The following is a 12759-nucleotide window of genomic DNA, read 5'->3' as shown; positions in this document are numbered from 1 at the left end:
CTGGGACCCATTCTGGACGGGGAGGGGGCGGTCGGAATTCTTCAAAAGAACACTTGTATCCTGCTAAACAACAATCCTTCGGGCGGAGGGGAGCAGCAGCCTCTCGGGGTGGCCCCCGCCGAAAACTCACGCCAATCCCCCGAGTGCTGGTGCCCAACACCCCAGTGTTAGTGTCCCCAGAGTCGCACAGCGCCCATGAGGAGCCAGGGTGCTACTGCGGAGGTAACCGGGACACGCACCCACCCCCCAGAGGGACAGGGCTCCACCTGGGTGACACCGGGCTCTGTGTCCGCGCCCTGCACCTTGGCCCATGCTTAAAGTACAATTGGTTTGAAGTCTGCGATCTGAAAAATGTTGTCGCAGAAATGAAGCCAAAGAAGGGGTTTGTTTTGTTCTGTTCTTTTAATGGAAATGCCAACCTAAAACGATTAACATTAAAAAAGGTTAAAGACCAACAAAAAAACACTCATTAATACTTGATTGTACACCACATTAACAGCACACAGGTTTGGGCTTTTTTTTTTTTTTTTTTTTTTTTTAACTAATATAAAAACCAACAGAAAGTGAGGTTAATTACACAGTGTTTTAGGAGTGGCTCGGTATCATCAGTACAAACACATAATTGAAAAGTGCACATTTGTAAAAATAACCATAGAAATTAAATGCTTATAAATATTTATTGTAAAAAAAATCCAAGTATTAAAAATAAATAGTATATTCAAGCACACAACAGAACATTCCTTCATTGCCAAACATGTGATAAAGAAAAATAAGGAATATTAGAAGTCTGGAAAGAGATACAGTATACCAACATTGTAAATGTTTTTCTGCAAGCTACATTTTTCAGAGGCTTCTTCTCTGTACAGCTCACAAAGAATGTGCTAGATTTTCCCATAAATATGACAAGATAAAAAAATAATAACAATAATAATAGTAGTACCCACTCCACTTTATTTTGACTCTGTCTTTACTCAGAAAAGGTCCCATTAAATTAATGGTTTGGCTTAGAATGGCAGGATTGGGCTCAGATAATTCTTCAACAACTAAAACAGAAGTACACTGATGAGTTACAACTTCAAGGAATTCATATTCCAAACAGGGCATTGCATGATATCCAATGAGAAACTACTAAATAAAACTTGATCGGGGAATCATTTCAGTACAACACCATTATGTTTATAAAATGAAGATACAAAAGGGATGCAGTTTGACTATCCTTACACGTACAGACAATAAAACATGAGAGCATATGGAAGCCATCACTTCGAATGCGTTAACAACTTCGATACATTGCAGTATATACATGCTTGGTAGGTATTCAGACTGTTAAATGATCAAAGAATTTACTCTATGTCTACACTCTTGCTTTCACTCTACTGGAGAGAAAACATTTGTTGGTCACAAAGTGGTGAAACCCACACAAAGTAATGAAACCCAACGTTTCTGCCTTCGCCCAAGAATTGCATTCTGCGCAGAGTGTGTGTAGGAATAATTTATTAGACGGAAAAGTTTGAAGGATGAAATGCAAAAACAATGGACATAATTTCAACTTTCGAACTGTAAGGTCATACAGACATCTATGGACATCTGTACACAGTCAGAGTTTCATGCAGACACAGCCACATATATCCAGATGTATGTCTATACACAGGATCCGATAGTTTGGCATTTTCTGCACCCTCTGGGCCCCCAAAGTTATCCTTAAAAGTTTGATTTTATCTCTTTAGAAACGGTTTAAAGCTAACGGGCAGGGTGAGTTTGACAGAGAGGAGAACAAATCGCTGACAAAGAACCTTTTACGTTTCATCAGCGTTGTTAGGACGACGAGCAGGAATTTCTCAGATAATAACTCCCACTTCAAAGATTTCTCAGCTCAATAGAAATTGGACCATCCTTTTTATTCAACCACAAGGGCTGGCACTAAAGACGACTCAACTGTTTGAATTTTTTTCCCCCGTGTTTATTTTTCCCCTATTCACTAGGGTACTTGGATAAAATAAACAACAAGACAATTACTGGAACATGGACTTCTAACTTTCCCGGGCCCATGGCCCAGCGCCCATGGCCCCGGCCATGCTGGTGTCAAGTTCCCCCGCACCACGGAGCCTCCGCTCGCTGCCACGCAGCGACAGCGGGACCGGGCAGAGCGAGAAGGGGGTACGGCCGTCTGCCCTCGGAGCTCACCCCGCTTTCCAGCTCCTGAGGGACCTCCATCGGGACACCTACTCCCTGAGACAGAGGCAGTCCAAGGAGGGGGATCTTCCAGTCCCCGTCCTACCTTCCTCTCCCACATTTGGTGGGGTGGAAGGGAAGCAATCCTCAGGCTTTGTGGCCAGTTTTTGCTGCTAGAAGCTGGTCAGAAAGGCTGGGGACAGCGGGCGGGAGCTTCCGCCGAGCTTGGGGGGTTGGCAGTCCTTTACTTTGGGGAGAAGGAGACCGGGGCTACAGCGTCGGAACGGAGCGCGTCTCGGGGGGAGGGCGAAGCCCAGCAGAACCCAGCTCCGCCGAAGTGCATTAGGTGGAGGAAGTCTATCTCTAGCGGGGAGCAGATTGAGTGTATTAAGCTAGCATGAAACCAAAGGTCAGTGCAAATGTATCTTAATAGACTGTCTCAAATGGAGTGTGCCTCCTTTGAAGGCCGCTTGCTATTGCTCTCCTCATTACCATAGCGATCCTAACGTGGCATGCTGATGCACCATAAAACTCACACTTTCAACCCCAAAATCAGGCCCTTTGAACAACCCGAGCTTGATTAGACCTTTCTCCTTTTCTTTCCCCCCTTAAAAACCATTTCCTTGCCTTTAGAAACTCGCCCTCAAATCCCAAATGCATTCTCTGATCCTGGCAGAAAGCAGAAACAAAAGTGAGCTGAGGCGACGGTTCAAGCGGGCCTTTTCTTCCTGACAGTCTTATCCATTTTTATTATGGTCTGGAACAAGTGCCCTGTTCGCGTGGGTTTTGTTTACCGGAAATTAAATGAAAATGATTTAGTTCGCGTCAAACAAAAATATATACTTGTATACACAAGAAAAAGGGCCTGTTAGACGTAAATATTATGTCCTTAATGAAAAGACTGGACGGGCTCCAGACTTCGCCTTTCACTATTTAAGTATGACTTGCCTATTGCCATAGAAATCCTAACTTACCATGAAGATTCACCGTTGTGAAGAAATACTTCTTTGTGCGAGCTTGCTTTGATGTCTAAGGCATAAGATTCAGGCTTTCAGCTGCGTCTGTCTAGATTACCTTGAGAGCAACGGGGTAGACATCTGTAACAAGCAAATGAAAAATTAAAGGTGATTAGCCTGCACATCCAAATACTTCTGTAAATAGAGAAATAAAGAAATAAACAGATCTCGGGACATGGTGGAAACATCCTCCCTATCCACATCTGACTTCTACACTTCTCGATTTCCATGACACAAGTTTCGGGGGCTGGATAGGGGCACAACTCTCCCCTGTTTAGATTCCTCTTTCACACATTGCTCTCACCTAGCTGATTCCCTAAGTGTATTCCCGTTATCGACACGCTGTTGTCACTATCCGCACTGTTTAAACAGAAAAGTTGTTGAGTTTGGGCGATTGAAGAAAGGAACGCCGACTTGGTGCCTTGGGGGAAAAATACGGGTGTGTAAGTAAGGAAAGCACTGGGCATTGGGGTGTTTTTAGTCACTGACCAGCTATTTATTTTCCTGTGGTTTTTATATTTCTCGGCATCAGCATGCACGTGTGTATGTGCGTGCGTGTACAGTTGTACACCCACAGTAACCCCAGTCACCTGGGTGCGGAGGTGATCTGTCAAACACCAGAGGATGCGGTTACAGCAGCCTTCTGTCTGCTCTCAGCAAGCCATAGAAACCCTTTCCAGCAGCCTATGCTATTTATTTGCCTATACTATCTGGTATTCTTAAACGTAATTAAAGTAATTAAAACGGCACCATTCGGTAGTTTCAAGCTACCCCAGTGGAGAGGTTTGTTTATTTATTTTGGGGGTTGTTTATTTTTTACCCCCCTCCCTTTCTGTGAACCAGCGCAATGAACCCTGTAGGTTTGAGACTCTGGGACAGCATGGAGATGCTAAAGCCGCGTTGTGGGAGCGGTTCATTTCTCCTCGGGGCTGTTCGCAGGGCAGAGCCGTGGAGCAGCGGCCCCAGGTCCCCGCACTGCCGGGGGCTGCCCGGCCCCCGCCCTGGCAGTGACGTCAGAGAATGGTCTCCCCCCACCCCGTCAGAACCGCCCCCCCCGGGAGCTTCAGCGCCCACGGTTCAACAGGAGCCGCACTCTGGGTGGGGACGGGCATGTTTAGGTATTAGAAGTCATTACCAGTGGGAGCTAAAATGGACAGTCAATCATCGCACCCCCCTGGGCCTTTCTTTATTAGCGACTACTGGGTGGGGGGAGGAAATATATATATATGTATTTATATACAGAAAGAGGGAAAATTAAGGAGATTCTTTACAGAAACGTCCATCGAACGGGTTAATTAATCAAAAAATTTAATGGATCCATTTTGTACAAATTGTTAACAAATAATAGTTTATATATATATATTTCTTAAAAAAACACACTCTCACAGAAAATCGTGGGCAAACAGAACAGTGCAGCACACAATACTGTTGACAAGAGAAAATCTGTACAGAAAAAATCTGTATGAAATCACTGAAGGGAAGGGGAAAGGAAAACGAGAAGAGGAAGGGGAATGGAAAGGGAAAGGAAGGGAAGGAAAGGGGAAAGGACAGGGATAAGGAAAGGGAATGCAAATCAGTTGGCATGTAAACAGACTGGAGCAAGGCGGTCAGAGTGGGGGTGTGTGGCACGGCGGGAGGAGGCGGCAGCGCCGCGGCCGAGGCGAGCGCAGCCCTCCCGTGTGCGCGGTGCCGGGGGCGCAGGCAGGGCCCACCCGCGCGCTCCGCAGCCTCTCTCCCTCCGCCAAGCGCCTCTCGCTGCCGCTCCCGCTCGGCTTCCCCGTGCCCGGCGCGACGCTCCCTGAGCCGGCCGGGCCGGGCCGGGCCGGGCCGGGCCGGGCCGCCTGCCGCCGCCCCCGGCGCGCCCTAGCAGCGGGGCCGGGGCTCGGCGGGGAGGCGCGGCGGAGGGAAGGCGCCGGGGGGCCCGGGTGGGCCGCGGGGCCCCGCGCCTTGACACACGTACCATTCGCTCAGGTTGGCGGCGGGCTGCGCGGGCGCGGAGGGCTCAGCGTGGGAGCAGGAGGCGGGGGGCTCCCGGCCGGAGTCCGAGGAGGGGGACACCAAGGAGGGCGTGGAGGACTCGTAGCCGGAGCTGGGAGGAGGGGATTTGCAGTGCACTTTCATGTGTTTTCTCAGGGAGCTGGGGTGGGTGTAGGACTTGTCGCAGCCTCTCACTTTGCAGTTGTAGGGCTTGTCGCTGGTGTGGACATGCGAGTGCTTCTTCCTGTCGCTGCTGTTGGCGAAGCGCCTGTCACAGCCCTCGAATTCACATTTGAACGGCTTCTCCCCTGCAGGAGGCAATGGGCGAGCACAGCCATTAGCGGCGGCGGCGGGGCCGGGAGCAGCGCATCCCTCACCCCCACAGCCCACAGCCTCCCCGGACCCCTCTCTCCGGCCCTACCACGGCTCCTCTCCCAGCGGAATCTCCTCTCACTAGCTCTGCCCTTCCCCGCGGGCCCCGCCGAGCATCCCCCGGAGCCGCCGCTCCGTGCCCACCCGGATGCGTGGCTGGCTCTGCACGCGGAGTGCCCAGCCCAGCCAGCTTCTCTTTCCCCTGGCCTGTGTGTGTGTCATCGTAAGGGTTTGTGCAAAAGACAAAGCTCCGAAACAAGGAAAACTTAGAGGAGAACCACTCGTTCCGAGCACACTTGTCCTGTCCCCGCAGACTCCGAAGTCCTGCAGAAAGAGCGGTCAGTGATTTATCCCTTCGAAGGCTTTTACGTTAAATACATTTCTCACAGTCCCCCAGGCACGTGGAAATATTTTCCATAACCTGGCTAGATCATATTTCATCCACTTCATACTTGTACTGATTACAATGCCATGGAAGATCCACATCCCCTTCCTTTCCCTGCTCCCCAGCTTGCTGATACCGTGTGCTAAAGTATGAAATATTTCAGAAAGACGTTGATTGTGGGGGAAAAACGATAAAGATTCAGCAGAAGGATGACTAGGCCAGCGCACGGCAGTGTCGCGAGGGTAGGATTCCCTTTTCATTTTAACCTACACAGTCACTGAAGGAATTGCAATCAAATTAAATTGTCTGATCATATAATAAGTGATGTTGCACATAGTAGAAATACGATGGTGTTGCTGGAGTCGTGTGAAAGTGTAACCTCGAATCGTGTGGACCTGGCATGGTAGACGATATACAGGAGGTTTTCAAGGAAACACACCACAGCCAGATGCAGGATGAAATGCTGACGGCATTATTGTCGCTGACAATAGCAAACTGCAAAACCCTGCTTGCCAAGGGGTACCCAGGTCCTGTACCAACCCATTATGAAAATATCCTCCTCATCCGTCAAAAGTCAAAAAGTATCAGGGCGGAGAGGACTCCACAAAAATACATGGCCTAACCTTAACGTGAAGTGCAAACAAAGCAACTGTGTTCATCGTCATGGCGTATGTAGCCGAAAGGACTTCCAATATTTGGTTTTGTGTGTTTGTTTGGGTTTGGTTTTTTAAATTTCTTGGGTTGTATGTTTGTGGTTGTCGTTTTTATTTTTTTCCCTCTCAATTCGTCATGATTAAATTTAGGAGAGACTCAGTCTACATCGGGCTCGGCTGCGAGAAGAGGCAAATAAAGGAAGGCATTCCAAATATTTCACATGAATGCACTTTATGCAAGGTGGGTGGGAAAGGCTCATGGTTCCGCGTTTAAAGTATGCCCTCTCCGCACTGTAATAGTCAATGAGGAGCACCGACATCCTGCACCGCTAACATTTGCACAGAGGATGGGTAAATATCTGGCGTTGGAGGGAAGGGAGGGAAGAGGTTAAAAATAAGGTCTCACAAAACGATGCGGATTCTGTAGCCAAATACCGTCGACATACAGCGGTGCATATGCATAGACACACGCCCGCCTATAATCTAATTAGAGTTCCACGTAAGGAAATAATTTGACCTTCAGCATCTAAGTTGAGACAACAAATCAAGGATATTAGTGTAGTACAAGCAAGCAGTAAGTTAGGAGACCCCAGGGAAAGCCATCCTCATAAGCACTCTGCTTGTGCAAAGTGAGTTCCATTCAGGTAAAAGCGGGCTGCGCCGCACTGCGCTTTGCCGAGTTGAAAAATGTTCAACTTCGCTTAACCCCCTGAAAGAGCCACTGAAAGGTCCGTCCGTGCAGCCGGGTTTCAAGTGGGAAGAGGGCAGCATTTTCTCAGCTGCCTGGGTTGCATTCCCTGAACGTCTCAATAAAGAGGAGCCATCCGAGCCATTTGCAAGTATTCCTTTCGCGAGAGCAGGTTTTCTTGCGCGGAAATCCCTGCCCGGCAGGGAGAGGACACTGCACAGGTCCCGGCTGCCGCAGCCCGGGCACGGAGCCGCAGCCACGCACAAAGTTCCGCGGGCGATGGAGACTCAACCGCCATTTTACCCCACACTTGTAGCTGGGCAAAAGTGTTCAGTGAAACTCAGCTTGGAATTTGTGGCATAATCCCCCGTCTCCGGGAGTGGATTAAGGTATTTACCAACTTCTCCGGGTGAGTGGCGGTGGGGGGAAGTCGGAGCTGGCGGCTCCCGGGCTGCGGGCGAGGCGCGGGGGCGGCGGGGGCCGCAGGGAGGGAGCGGGGCTCCGTCCCACGCCTCGCACTATTGTTCCTGGCCCTCAGGGAAGGCGGTGAAGTGATCCCAGCCCGTCCTGCTCGTCCCGTTGCCGCCGCCTTAACGGCCTTATCCTCCAACCTGGAAAACTCGTACATCGCCAGATATCCCTCTGCCTGCTCCCCAGCCTCGGAGAAATCAGAAGTCATTAATATTTAAGGAGGCAATAATTTTCCTGTTGAATCTAGAACTGTCTTCATGAATAATTCGTAGTGAGTTCTATTAGGGTTTCAGAAACATTGCGTTTTTTGACAACTTCTGGGTGTTTAATAGAAACGGTGGAACCATAAAGGCCCTGCAGGAGTTTGCACAATACAGCAATTAATCACCGAGAAAGTTAAAGCCAAAAGTACAGACGCGCCGAATGGTGTTTAATAAACGCAAATCTCCACTCTCGGTTTGCCCTGAACCTGCATCTCCGATGTAGGTCAGTTTTCCCAAGAATTTAACCATTTTCTGCTTCAGAGACTTCAAACAGTGAGGCCGTTAAAGAGCAGTAAAAGTTTGTTTACTTAAGAAAAACACTGTCATTAAGAGATGAGCTCTCCCGGTTAATGGCTGTACCTGTGCTGATCCAACAAGGAACTGGCTGGGATACAAGTTACGTGACCCGGGGATACCCCTATTTCGAGGAAAAAGGGGGCCAAGAAGGCAGCCGAGGAACACAACTATGCTGTCGTCCGCCTCCTCCCCCGCACCCCCCCGCCCCGCACACAGACTTACTCCTCATAGAGCGATGGAAAAATAATGAGGTGACGAGTGACGGTCGCTGTAAAACCTCTGTGCTATGTTTAGATGATAGCGATACGAAATTAGTGTATGTTCTGCATATTATATCACGTCGCGCTCTATCATAAAAAATGCAACTCCTGGAAGGTCAAGCCCTGCACCGAGCATGGGGGAAGGGGAGTTTTATGAACTGGAAGGCGAAAAAAATCGTTTGGCTGTAAGCAGATCTTACAATAGGATTATGTAGTTTCCCTCGCAGTGCATAAGGCTGTACAGAAGGGGGTGGGAGGTGGAAAACCCTACACTGGAACAGATTAAATTTTCCAAAAAGGGCTTATTTCTTATCTTCTTCTTTAGAGAAGAAAAAAAAAAAAAAAAAAAAAAAAAAAAAAAAAAAAAAAAAAAAAGACAAGCCAGCGCTATGGACTACAAACACCGGCTGCTAAACTAATTAATACAACTTCACAAGCTGCTCCTGGAAGTGTGAAAACTTTCTACGTGCAATTTCATTAATTATAAATGCTTTCCTGGCCGGAAGAGTTCAAACGTAGTTCTGCAAGATCGTCCATCGTGTTACTTTATTTTCTGTTAACTAGAACTAACAGATGTTTCTGACACATGTCCCAATTTCACTTAACAGATCTGCAAATGACATTTCAGAATGTACAGGCCGAAACAATACAAGGGTTTCTTTTCTTTCTTTTCTTTTTTTTTTTCCCTCACGAGAATCAGAAATCGCAGCTCCCCATATTTGCGAATGCAGAAAGTCGTTGGAAGGCAATGCTCATTAAAAATGTCAGTGTTATTCAGATCAAACATTTGAAACTCCCTCTGCCCAAAACAGAACTGTTGAACGAAAAGGTCGCAGCTGTGTTATTCTCACAATGTTCGAGCAGCAGCATCTCAGCGACATCAGTCAAAACTGACTAGACAAGTTGTAACTTCCATTGTTCACTTTTAATTTGTGAGCTTGCACAATGATTTAATTTTTTCCCCCGACTACTTTAAATCGAAAAAAAAAATCCTCGCCTATTTGAATTAGCAGAAATAGTAGCTATATCGTTCAATATTTACACAGATCTACCCATATAAACATTACAGCAACCTCTCCGCACAACTAGAAAAAAATATGGACGAGAATTCTGAGATTTGCTCTCGCTCTCCCCTTCCCCCCCTTTTATCCCCCTTCTCCAACTGGTAAAGAAGCAAACAAATCTGAGAATTTATTTTCCAGAAGTACTTGGCGTGCATTCAAAAACAACTCAAAGGATACATTAAAAAAAAAAAAAAAAAAAAAAAAAGCAAATCAGTACGCGGAATAACAGAGAGAAAGAGAGTAAAGAGAGCTTTACATACTGACCTGTATGAGTTCTTTTGTGTATTTTGAGATTCTCTGATCTGGCAAACACTTTGCCACAGCCTGGGAAAGGGCAGGGGAAAGGTTTTTCACCTGTGTGGACTCTGATGTGATTTACAAGTTTATATTTGGCCTTGAAAGGTTTCCCTTCTCTTGGACACTCTTCCCAGAAACATATGTGATTGGACTGCTCGGGTCCTCCAACGTGCTCCACCGTGACATGAGTCACCAGCTCGTGCATCGTGCTGAAAGTTTTCGAGCATAATTTTTTGGGAGTCTGGTCCAACTCAATCCACTTACAGATGAGTTCCTGTTTGATGGGCTGCCTCATGTAACGAAAGAAGGCACCCGGGCCGTGGTGTGGAGCCAGGTTCACGTTCAGATTCATACCACCGTAGTTATGAAGCGAAGAAGCAGCAAAATGATCTGTCCTGGAGGCTGGTACTTGAGTGAAATGTTCAGACCTGGCGTACATTTCTCCAGGTAACCCCAGTCTGAGCTGTCCGTTTAGATGGCCACCTGGAGCTGCATGGGGAGGCTGCTCATGGAGTCCAGTGAACACAGAGGCATTCCCAGCTTCTGAGTGGTGGTGGTGGTGACCATGGTGTCCGGGGTAGCTACCTGTTGTTGAGACAAACAGTCCGTGGTGAGAACTTGCAGCGGGGTGCTGCTCCGTCAGCCCTGGCATGAGTGGGGCCGGCAGGTCTCTGCGGATGAAGAAGTCCCTACCTGCTGCCAGAGCCTGGGCTGGGTGAGAGACGGGGTAAGGGGCTGCTGGTGACTGCGCCGGGCCAAACGCTGCCGTTTGACTAGAGACCACCTCGGCTTGGCCTGCCATATGATGATGATGATGATGATGATGATGGTGGTGGTGGTGGTGGTGGAGCTGGTGGTGGGGATGAGGGGCAGGGCTGATCTTAAGGGCCGCGGGGTGATGCTGAGGAGGAGGATGAGAAGGAGGATGGTGGCGGTGCCCCATGTGTTCCGGCCGGAGCTGCTGCGGCCCGAGGCGGGACTCGGCGGCGTGTTCCCCGGGCTGCGTGGGCGCCGTGGTGTGGGGGTGCCCGGCGACGCCCGGAAAGCCTGTCATGCTCTGAGGGGGGTGGTGATGGTGGCGAGGAGCCCCCGCCAAGTCTACTAATCTCAGCGCCGTGTTCCGCCTGGAGAGAGCAGCAGGGTCCATCACCGGGATCCCCAGAGCATCCACGCTCATTAGCTTCTAACGCTAAAAAGTCACCTGACAGCGGGAGGAGAGATACACAGGGCAGCGGGGTGGGAGGGGGGGAGCGGGGGAAACAACTTTCTTTTTTTTTTTTTTTTTTCTTTTTTTTTCTTTTTTTCTCCTTTCTCCCAAAATAAAAAAAGTTTCCGGGTCCCGCTGCCCTGGCGCGGGACGCACGGGCGGCTGTGCCAGCGGGTGGGCTCGGGGGGCCGGCGGGAGGCTTTGGCGGCGGCCGGGGAGGTCCCGCGGCGCGGCGCGGCCCGTCCTGCCCGGGGCCGGGGAGGCCCTCACGGCGCGGCGGGACCGGACGGGCCCCGCTCCCGCCGCGCCGCTGCCCCGCCGGCCACACAATCGCCGCGCCCGCCCATTGGCTGCCGCCGCGGTGACGTCACCGTGACAGGTCCCGCCGCCGCCTGAAAGGAAGATCGCCGGCGGCGCGGGGGGCGCGCGCGGGGACGGGCTGCGCATGCGCGGCCGCGCCAACCCTTGCGCCGGCGCCCCCATCCGCGGCCCGGCCCGGCCCGGCCCGGCCCGGGGGTCTCCAGCCGGGGCCGGGCACTGCCGGGCTTTCGCCTGCGGCCGGGGAAAAAAAACCTCGGCGGGAGGGGAGGGCATCGCCCCGGCCTCCCCCTCGCCTCTGTCCGTTCCCGCTGCCCTGCCCTGAGATAAGGGGCGGCCGCGGGGCTCGCCCCCGGGAGAACCTTGGCAGCCCCGCCGGTCCCCGCCGCCCGGCCAGAGCAGCGGCAGCCGGGGCGGGGCCGGTGCCGGTCCTGCCGGCGGCTCCTCGGCACTTGTTGCCAGCGCGGGGAGAGGTCCTTGCCCGGCAGAAGCTGCGGCCGGAGCCGCACCGGCCGCTGGCTGGCCAGGCGGGTTCGGGCCAGGCGGGTTCGGCCCGGGACTCGGGCTATCGGCCCGGGACTCGGGCTATCGGCCCGGGACTCGGGCTACCGCCCCGGTGCCTGAACCCGGACAAAGGATCCCTGAGAGACTCCCATTCCCTTCCCCCTCCTCTGAGAAGTTTTAGCAGTTATCTGATTACTGTCCGCCGGAGCAATGCGAGAAATCGTGATGTTCAGGCTGAATCTGAATGTTTAACCCAGAAGAGGGAGTCTCTCCCTTTCCCTCTCTCCCTTTCTCTCACGCACACTTACAGGGTAGTTCCACGTAAAATCCCCGTCCTTGGCTTGAAGGAAAAGCATTGCCAAACATTCATAGCGGACTCGGTTCTGATGATTCTCACCTGAAGGAAATAACATGGTCTGCAGGGTTTGCGTGCTAGTAGCGGAAGTGTAGGTTTGGGTTTTAGCTGGACACACTGAGGCCTTACAGGTTTAGAAAAGCTTAGGGCTTCAGCATAGGAGGAAGCACCTACTTAAGTTTTTAACAAGGGGATTGTGAACTTAAAAAAGTTGATGAAGCTTGATGGGAAAAAAAAAAGTTGATGGGAAAAGATTCTTCTACTCCAAGAAAGAAAAAGCAGATCTTTAAATATCTACCCACTGTATTATCACAGTACTTGGATCCTGACACAAAAACGGCTCCACCAATAATCTCACAGTCTTATAAAATATAGCAATGATTAATTCTCTACCCATCCTGTCAAATTCTCATCATTTTAATACATAGACTCGCTGTTAACTTGCCAGTGGGTTCTTTAC

The 12759-nt window shown here is 50.4% G+C and overlaps 1 protein-coding gene across 3 annotated transcripts; it reads right to left on the bottom strand.

The window, feature by feature from the left end:
• Positions 1-406: 406 nt before the first annotated feature.
• Positions 407-11110, bottom strand: ZIC4 (Zic family member 4). Of its 3 annotated transcripts, XR_008432658.1 has the most exons (4): positions 9883-11110; positions 5149-5473; positions 3147-3269; positions 407-2535 (listed from the first exon to the last, which is right to left on the bottom strand). XR_008432658.1 is itself a non-coding variant. In XM_053952098.1 (3 exons), coding segments are annotated over exons 1-3 (1536 nt in total). In that variant the 5' UTR covers positions 11093-11110; the 3' UTR covers positions 407-3268. The 3 variants fall into 3 exon arrangements, 2 of the variants coding, with proteins under 2 accessions (XP_053808073.1, XP_053808072.1); XM_053952098.1 differs by having other exon boundaries at positions 407-3269; XM_053952097.1 differs by lacking the exons at positions 407-2535; positions 3147-3269 and having other exon boundaries at positions 5052-5473.
• Positions 11111-12759: the final 1649 nt, after the last annotated feature.

This window comes from Vidua chalybeata, chromosome 10 (assembly GCF_026979565.1).
Source record: "Vidua chalybeata isolate OUT-0048 chromosome 10, bVidCha1 merged haplotype, whole genome shotgun sequence".
NCBI lineage: Eukaryota > Metazoa > Chordata > Aves > Passeriformes > Viduidae > Vidua > Vidua chalybeata.
This window is presented reverse-complemented; position numbering and strand designations above follow the sequence as displayed.